This window comes from Aethalodelphis obliquidens, unplaced genomic scaffold (genome assembly GCF_003676395.1).
Source record: "Aethalodelphis obliquidens isolate GAN/ISIS:26980383/991018 unplaced genomic scaffold, ASM367639v1 scaffold5, whole genome shotgun sequence".
In the NCBI taxonomy this organism is placed as follows: domain Eukaryota; kingdom Metazoa; phylum Chordata; class Mammalia; order Artiodactyla; family Delphinidae; genus Aethalodelphis; species Aethalodelphis obliquidens.
Genome location: NW_020837949.1, coordinates 6449015 through 6458694, shown reverse-complemented (window position 1 = coordinate 6458694; position 9680 = coordinate 6449015). Strand labels below are relative to the sequence as shown.

Here is a 9680-nt window from a genome sequence, read left to right as displayed (position 1 = left end):
TGTGTGTGTGTGTGTGTGTGTGTGTGTGTGTGTGTGTGTGTGTGTGGCTGACATTACAGTAATTACAGGAAAACCTAGGGCAGACGGTTCCAAACATTTCAGCTGAAGGACCCTTTTGCCCACGTAAACTCATAAGGGAGATCCTAATGCAGACGTGAGAGATGGGCTCCACCAGGGCCTTCTCTGCCCCGTACCGCAGCTGCAGCTTCGGGAAGAGGTAGAAAAGCACCGGCCTGGACCCTGGAGCCACTGGGGCCTGGGGGCCCCCGTGAGCTCAGCCTCCACAGGCTGCCACGCCTGCTGGCCAGGCTGAAGGAATGACTCTTCTGGAAAGCCAGAGTTTTCAGATAATTGGGAGCTTACCTCTTTCAGGTACCTTTTACTTTGTATTTATTTTATATGTTTTTTTAAATTGTGGTGAAATATATTATACATAACATGAAATTTACCATGTTAACCGTTTTTAAGGGTATGTTTCTGTGGCCTGAAGCACATTCACGTTGTGGCGCCGCCATCACCACCATCCATTTCTCAGATTTTCCCATAATGTCAGAAACCACCCATTAAGCAATAGCTCTCCTTGTAGCACCTTTTTATTTTATCTGAACCATTTAGAGCTTTTTACGCTGACTGAGGACCAGTACCTTTGGGACAGGCAGGCACAAGCCTGTTTTCCTCTGTATCAGCGCCTGATCCCTACGGGAAGGTGCCCGTGACGACTGAAGTCCCTGCAACACACGTCACAGGTCTACACGCGCCACCCCTGGGCTTCAGGGCCTCCTCATGCAACCCAGCCACTGTGATGGATATCAAGGCCAGGTTTGATCAGGGGAAGGCAGTGGCTTTTGTGGGGCTCTGGGGCACTAGTGGGTGCCCTGTCGCTTGGGGACAGTGGTGCCCCTCTGACTGGAGTATGTTTTGGATTCAGTACATGACCACCAATTTGGACAGCTAGCCCTGTTAAATACTTCCGCTGGCCAACAGTTCAGTGCATCTAAGGAAACATTCTTTGAATCAGTGAAGCTCATGACACATGGGTTTTCGATTCCTGCCGTACCCAATTTAAATCACTACTTTCATTTTCAAATTATTCCTCCTGATAAAATGACCTCTCACAACCGAGCATCTGGGGAGGCCTCACAGCGTCGTCTCGCCAGGTGGAAAGCTGGCCCCTTGCAGGTGCTTTCTGTGACCCTCCCACCCTGCCACCTCTGCCCCCACGGGCACCACATCGGTTTCTTTGCCCCCACGTGCCCAGTGAGTCTGTGGAGTGGAGCAGAGCTCTTTGGCCTCAAAACTAAAGGCCACCAGATTAGAGGGGAGGTTTTCTCTTTATTTCCTAAGATATTTTAAAGACTTAAAAATTATAATGTTTGAATTTTTATGAGAATATTCAAATAACACATATAAAGTGTAAGTCCCCTTTGACTTCTCCATCTAGTCCTGCTATGGTCCATGTCACCTGCAGGGTGACCACCGTCTTGTGTTTGGTGTGAACTGTCCTGGATTGGGCGTGTGTATGTACACAGGTATGGTTTTATTTTCCATAAGTTGGATCAGACGACTGATACTGATTTTCAGTTTTGTTTTTTTCTCTTAAAATGTTTTCAAAATCTTTTCACACGAGCATATATAGCTCTTTTCAATCGCTGCGTAGTATTCCACATTATGACGGGAGTGAAAATTTTATTAGACTATTATTGATGGGTAATTAGGTTGTTCCCCCCTTTTTCCTAATTACAGATAGCACTTCAGTGACTATACTTAGGCGTTCCTCTTTGGACTCATATGTATTTCTTAGGATAAACACCTAGAGTGAAATTGCTGGGTGGAAGAAGTGCAAGATTGTACACATTTATAATTTTAATAAGCACTGTCAAGTCTCCTCAAAGAGTCTGAATTCGTTTAGGCCCCCAGCATATCCATGTTGTACTTATCCTCCTATGTAATTTCCATGTGTATTGTGAAGTCGGGACATTATCAACCTCTTCAACATTTGCTGCTGTGATGGGTGAAAAGATGCTACACTGTTATTTTGCACTTTGCTGGTTACTAGGGAGGGTGCACCTCTTTCCATCGTATCTATAGGAGTCCTCTATATACTCGGGATAGACGTGTGCTGTCCTGTAGGTGGCCAATAGGCACATACGGTTATTTAAATTTAAATTTAGATTTAAATTTTAAAAAGTAGGTTCAGTTCCTCGGCAGTACTAGCCACATTCCAAGTGCTCTGTAACCACCTGCGGCTAGAGGCCACATGTATCAGACAGCTTGGATGTAAAATGTTTTCACTCTGTGGAAAGCTCTGTTGGAAAAGGCTGCCCCACACGATCATTTCTAGTTTGCGCATATGCAGTATCCTTTGTCGTACAGGGGTTTTAAATTTAGTTTTTATGTTTTGCATCCTGTTGAAGAAGATTACCAATTACCTCTAGATTCGAAACAAATTCTCCTAATTCTTCTAATACTGTATTTGCTTCTTTTAAACCAACACTTAAATCCATCTGGAAATGATTTTTTCTTTTTTTTTTTTTTTGTGGTACGCGGGCCTCTCACTGTTGTGGCCTCTCCCGTTGCGGAGCACAGGCTCCGGACGCGCAGGCTCAGCGGGAATGGCTCACGGGCCCAGCCGCTCCGCGGCATGTGGGATCTTCCCGGACTGGGGCACGAACCCGTGTGCCCTGCATCGGCAGGCGGACTCTCAACCACTGCGCCACCAGGGAAGCCCTATTCTACACTTTTAATGATTGTTTTTAACTTTTTTTTTTTAGTGGTGGGAGGGACTCTCACTTACAGCCTCACCTCACCTGGCTCACTATGGAACAGCCATGTCAATACAACTGCATCAGTCGAGACTTTTATTAAATGGACTTTATTTTTTAGAGCAGTATTAGGTTTACAGAGAAAATGTGCAGAAAGGACAAAGAGTGCCCTATACCCTTCTCTACAGTTCCTCCTGTTATTAACATTTTGCATGAGAATGGTGCAGTTTTTACAATAGATGAACCTTTATTAACACATTTGTATTAAATAAAGTCCATAGTTTGCATTAGGGTTCACTCTTTGTGGTGTACATTCTGTGGACAGACGCTTAATGTCCTGTACCTACCATTACAGTCTCATACAGAGGAGTTTCACTGCCCCAAAAATCCTCTGTGCTCTGCCTGTTCATCCCTTTGCCCCTGGCCCTTCAGCCCCTGGCAACCACTGATCATTTTACTGCCTCCACAGTTTTGCCTTTTCTAGAATGTCATACAGTTGGAATCATACAGTGTGTAGCCTTTTCAGATTGGCTTCTTTCACTTAGTCATATGCATTTAAGTTTCCTCCATGTCGTTTCATGACTTGAGATCTCATTTCTCTTTATCACTGAATAATACTCCACTGTGTGGTGCACCACTGTTTATCCATCCACCCAGTGAAGGACATCTCTTGGATGCTTCCACGTTTTGACTGTCATCGATAGAGCTGCTGTGAACATCTGTGTGCAGGTTTTTGTGTGGACATAAGTTTTCAGCTCCTTTGGGTGAATACATAGGAGAGTGATTTGTTGGATCGTATGGTAAGAGTATCTTTAGTTTTGTAAGAAACAGACACACTGTCTTCCAAAGTGGCCGTAACATTTTGCATTCCCACCAGCAATGAATGAGAGTTCCTGCTGCTGCACATCCCTGTCAGCGTTTGGTGGTGTCGGTGTTTTGGATTTTAGCCATTCTAATGGATGTGTGGTGATAGTATTTTAGCTTTTAATGTTGCATAAGCCAAATTCTTCCTTGCTCATTTTTAGAATTTCTGGGTGATTTACACACATAGTAAATGTTATAATTTACTTAATTAGGATTACACTGGATTTAAACATTTTGGTATGGAGAGCTTTTATCTAGGAATATGATGTAGCTGTTGTTTTATTTACATTTTATCCCTTCAGTAAAGTTTAATAGTTTTCTTTATGTTTTGCTGATATATTAGGTATACTTACAGTTACTTTATTGCCATTTTAAAAAGTTATGAATTTTAATGTTTTTTATCTGGCAGTTTTGTTGAAACTTTTATTTCTAAAACTTCATCAGTGGATTCTCATACACATTCTAGGTTAATAATTATCAGCAAATGACAGTTCTCTCCTCCTTTCCAAGATTTATATATATCTTTCTTTTTTCACCTTGCTCCTAACTTGAATAGGCTTCTAATCTTTTGCCTTCGGTTATAACATTTGCTGCCGTTTCTAATACAGCTCCTTTGTCAACCTAAGAAAATGTCCTTATGTTCCTAGTTTGCTAAGAGCTTCCTTCCTTCCTTTTTTCTTTACCCCTCCCTCTCTTCTCCTCCCGCCTTTCCCTTTTCCTTCTCTCCCTCCAGAAGTGATGTTGAATTTCATCCTGGGACTTTTTCACATCTATTGAGATAGTATAAGGTTTTTAATATTTAAGAGGTTAATGGCATGAACTGTGTTGAGTCATCTTCACTTTCCTGGAGAAGACCCAGCAAAGCCACGACAGATCGTTCTCTTAACACCGCCACACTTGCTCTGCCAGTGTTTTTGCTTGTTTGTTTTTTGCATCTACTTTCAAAGAACGATAAACCTATAATTTCCTGCTACCCCACCCTTGTCTTATTCTGGGTCCTGTTAACATGTGAGCTTCCCCCCGCCCCCTGCCCTAGTCATGGTCACAGTTTATGTAAGCTGGGAATAGTCCTTGCCGTGAAGTTTTAGTAGAACCTCTTTGTACGGTTCAGTGGCCAGTTACCCATTTTCGAGGTTGAACTTTAGCTTTCTTTTCAGTCTCTTCTAATTGTTTCTATAGACATGGTTTCTACCTTTTCTTGAGTCAGTTTTGTTAATTACTTTTCCTCGCAGAATCATCCATTTTACATAAATTTTTCAAATTGATGTAATGTCTATACATGGTATTTTGGGATTTATCAGAATCCTTTTTCTATCTTTATGTTCCCTTTATCCTATCATCTCTGCTTTTGTCTTTATTAATTCCTTCCTCTTACTTCCTTAGGGTTTGCCTTGTTGTATTTTTAATATTGGCAGCGTTTTTTTTTTTCTGGCTGCGTTGGGTCTTGTTGCTGCACGCAGGCTTTCTCTAGTTGCGGCGAGCGGGGGCTACTCTTCGTTGCGGTGCGCTGGCTTCTCATTGTGGTGGCTTCTCTTGTTGAGGAGCACGGGCTCTAGGCGCGCGGGCTTCAGTAGTTGTGGCTCGCAGGCTCTAGAGCGCAGGCTCAGCAGTTGTGGTGCGTGGGCTTAGCTGCTCCGCGGGGGCGTGGACTCGTCCCGGACCAGGGATCGAACCCGTGTCCCCTGCGCTGGCAGGTGGATTGGCAACTGTTGTTTAGAGTTTCTCTTCTTTGTTCCCAACTATTTCATTTATTTTTTATTGAACATAAACTTTTTCTTGAAGTGTAACACAGAAAAGTGCACAGGTCGTGGGCTGTATAAATTCCCCAAGTGAACACGCCCATGTAACCAGCACCCAGGTCCAGAAGGAGAACATTGCCAGAGCCCCAGAAGTGCCCCAGGCCCCCTTCCAACCACAGTGCCCTCTGTCAGGGGGCCGTTACCCTTCTAACTCGTCCATTAGTTGCCAGCTTTTGACCTACGTATAAATGGAATCAGACAGTCTGGATGCAGTGTCTACGGCAAACCTTTTCCGTCATGGCTTATGTCCATGAGCGCAGAAGCAAAGCACCCTCTGACCTGAGCACAGTGTAAGGGGTGGGTTCGCAGCGGAGTGCGCTGCTGCTGCGTAGGATTCGTTTAGTACGAGGACGACGCAACACGTATTCTGGGTGCTGAGACCTTTCTGGCCTGCTTTCTTGTTCATGGTTTCGTTGAAGAAAGGTGAGGTTGCCAAGAAGGTAAGGTGCGCACGCACCACGGCTGCTGCCCCGGAGAGGCCTGGCAGTGATGCGGGGCTTGGCTGCCCCACCCCTGGGGGGACTGGACGTGCACTCGTCCAGCGAGTGTCCAGCACATCCGTCCCCTTAGGAAGAGAAGGAGATGTTTTGAAACTTGGCCACTTTCTGCTTGCTTCCTGGGTCGGAAGACTCCCCTGGGCCTCAGGGTGGAGGAGGCGGGCAGCAGGGTCGTTGGCACAGAAACGCTCACCTATCGTTTCTTCCTTGTCTTTTTTCTTTGCCCTCCTGCACACCCCAGTCTCCCCTTTATTGTCCTTTCCACCCTCCCTCCTCTCTTCTTCCTCTGCATCCTTTTCTCCCGCCCCATTTTCTGCCAAGCTCTGCCCTCCCGACGCCTTCCCTCCCTCCCGCGCTTTCCCTCCACTCCACCGAGCACCGAATGACTCTCGCCGTCTCTCTCGCTCTGCCTCCGGCAGGAGATGTGCTCGTCATGAAGATCAAGCAAGAGAAGCCAGAGTGGCTGCTGCAGACGCTGGGGCCACAGGCCGCGCTTTCCCAGAAGGATAAGGAGAACATTTTCCAGCAGCGTCGGAGCCTCCCGCCATGCCAGACCGTGGGGAAGCCTCGAGCCTGGGGGGGACAGGAGGAGACTGGGGGTCCAAGGTGGGCCCCTCCCCTTGAGCAGGACGGCGGGCCGGCAGGCCGGGCTCCGGGGGTGACCCCCAGCCCCCTGCGCCCCGCTCTTTCTGCCGGCGAGGGTCACTTCGTGTGCCCGGACTGCGGGAAGAGGTTCAGCTGGTGGTCGACCTTGAAGATCCACCAGCGCACCCACACCGGCGAGAAGCCGTACCCGTGCGGCAAGTGCGGCAAGAGCTTCAGCCAGAAGCCCAACCTGGCGCGCCACCAGCGGCACCACACGGGCGAGCGGCCCTTCTGCTGCCCCGAGTGCGCTCGGCGCTTTAGCCAGAAGCAGCACCTGCTCAAGCACCAGAAGACCCACTCCCGGCCCGCCACCCACCCGTGCCCCGAGTGCGAGCGCTGCTTCCGCCACCAGGTGGGCCTCCGCATCCACCAGCGCGCGCACGCCCGGGACCGCCAGGGCACCCGCGCTGGGCTGCAGACGCTGCTCCGGGACGCCACGGCCCACCGGGGCTGTCGCCCGCGGCCGGGGCCCCGGCGGGGGCGCCCCGAGTGGGCCTGGCTGGGGCTCTGCCAGAGCTGGTGGCGCCAGCCCGGGGCCCGGACCGCCGCCCCCCACGAGCCGCGCCAGTTCATCTGCAACGAGTGCGGCAAGAGCTTCTCGTGGTGGTCGTCGCTGAACATCCACCAGCGCATCCACACGGGCGAGCGGCCCTACCCGTGCCCCGAGTGCGGGCGCCGCTTCAGCCAGAAGCCCAACCTGACGCGCCACCTGCGCAACCACACGGGCGAGCGGCCGCACCCCTGCGCGCACTGCGGCCGCAGCTTCCGCCAGAAGCAGCACCTGCTCAAGCACCAGCGCACGCACCTGCCCGGCGCCCCGGCCGCGCCCCGCCCCAGCCGCGCCGCGCTGCGGGCCCACCAGCAGGCCCACGCCGCCGCCGCCGAGCCGCCCGCCCAGGGCGCCCCCGGCCTGTTGCCGCCGCCGTCGCACGGCCCCTCGCCGGCCCGGGGGCCCGGGGACGTGCCGTGGGGCCGGGCGCGGGCGGGTGGGCCGGGCGAGCCGCGCCAGTTCATTTGCAACGAGTGCGGCAAGAGCTTCTCGTGGTGGTCGGCGCTCACCATCCACCAGCGCATCCACACGGGCGAGCGGCCCTACCCGTGCCCCGAGTGCGGGCGCCGCTTCAGCCAGAAGCCCAACCTGACGCGCCACCGGCGCAACCACACGGGCGAGCGGCCCTACCTGTGTGCCTCCTGCGGCCGCGGCTTCAGCCAGAAGCAGCACCTGCTCAAGCACCAGCGCGTTCACCGGGGCGCCCTGGCACCCACCCCCAGCGCCAAGGGCGCGGCGCTCTAGGGGGCCTGGACCCAAGCAGACCCATGGGCGGGATGGGATGCTTGCGTGGTGCGTGTGGGGAATGACCAGGAATGGTGGCTTTTAGAACCCCAGGGGGTAAGACCCTATCAAAAGGTGCTTTCTTCAAGGCTCTCAGACCTGAGAACAGAATTCCACAAGCATTCCAAAACGGGGGCCGGGAAAAGTCCCGGGAAGGGCTGAGGGAGGAGGTAAGATCAGACATCCTCACCCTGGAGCCTGGATGTGTCTGTGATGGTTGAGGTCCGTCTGTGTCCTTCCTTGGAGGTGGGACGGCAGCCCTCGGGCATTGAGTGCGGGGGCTGTCGACGGCCCTGGGCGAGGCTCCCTGGGTGAGATGGTGCAGGTCTGGACTGGTCAGCTGTGGCACCAGCCAGCTGCGCTCAGCTGCCAGATAGCCCAGGGGCGTCCCTGTGGGGGAGTCTCAACAGACTGAGTGATACCCAGATGGGAGCTGGGGCTGGGGAGGGGCACGCCTATGCCCGTGCGAGGCCAGTGCTGAGCACTTAATGGCTACTCAAGACATGTTTTTGGAAGGAGGGAATGATTTGATGGTCCTCAACACCAAGTGCCCCGCTGCCCAGGGTGCTGTGGTGGCCGGCTTGACCCTAGGACGGTGTGTGTGTGTGTGTGTGTGTGTGTGTGTGTGTGTGTGTGTGTGTGTGTGTGTGTGTGTGATGGTCAGGGGCTGGGACTGGGGGGCGGGGGTGGTCTCAGCTGGGGTTTGGTACCTTGGGGAGGGACCTGCAGCAGGAGAGCAGCGAATGTGCTGCCCTGACTCGGCGGGCACTGCCCGGGATCCCTATCAACGCCGGTGTTGCAGAAGACAGAAATGAAGGACTGATTGTCTCATGTGGTCTCCTTTCTAAGCCGCCCTTCCTGTTCTCTGGGTCCTTGTGTGCTTGGAGGGATCCATTTGCCCCAGGACGAGGGCAGGGAGCTTTGGCCATGAGCACAGCCAGTCCCCATGGCCAGTTCTTGCTGGGGGTGGAGGGCAGTATTCTCTCCCCTGTTCCCTCTCCAAGACAATTTGATCACTTCCCACATACCCCCCTTGACCTCTAGCCCCTCAAAAGTCACCCCTCATACCCTTCCAAAAGCAGGGTCGGCTGGGGCCCTAGTGCTAGCAGAAGAGCCCAGGGCTCCAGCCTGGCTGTAGCCTTGGACCATGTCTTCCCACAGGAGGGGAGGGGATTGCAGAGGGCGTGGGTATCGGGGTACCAGGGTTGGATAGCTGGGAAGTGGGAGGAAAAAGGGGAACCCTAGGGTGATTCTGTAGGAGGAGAAACTGTGCCTTCCTGCCTGCAGGGAGGACCAGCAGGGGCCCGCCTGGTTCTCCCTTGAACTCAGAGAAGTGTTATCTTCTCCAGGAGCTGTGCGGTCACCCTGGCTTCCGTTCACCCCTCTTCTCAGGTTTTGTTTAATCCCTTTCATCTGGCAGGAGCTTGAAGTGTTGTAGCATCACAAAAAGACATATGGAGGGGCTGCCCTGGTGGTGCAGTGGTTGAGAGTCCGCCTGCCGATGCAGGGGACACGGGTTCGTGCCCCGGTCCGGGAAGATCCCACATGCCGCGGAGCGGCTGGGCCCATGAGCCATGGCCGCTGAGCCTGCGCGTCCGGAGCCTGTGCTCCGCAACGGGAGAAGCCACACAGTGAGGGGCCCGAGTACCACACACACAAAAAAAGACATGGAGGTGATCCAGCTTACCTGGGTAACACAATTCTGGTGATGGTTAATGTTCAGCCAGGGCCGCTGACTCGTGGTCCAGGCCTTTGATCACAAACCCTGCTGTGTGAAACC

The 9680-nt window shown here is 52.4% G+C and overlaps 1 protein-coding gene across 1 annotated transcript in view; it reads left to right on the top strand.

Annotated features, from left to right (window-relative positions):
• The window catches only part of ZNF775 (zinc finger protein 775), a 20547-nt gene extending 11178 nt beyond the window's left edge, over positions 1-9369 (top strand). The window contains exon 3 of the mRNA XM_027101588.1: positions 6342-9369. Within this exon, the coding sequence (XP_026957389.1) occupies positions 6342-7861 (1520 nt within the window). The 3' untranslated portion in view covers positions 7862-9369. The remainder of the gene's footprint in view (positions 1-6341) is intronic.
• The last annotated feature ends 311 nt before the right edge of the window (positions 9370-9680 follow it).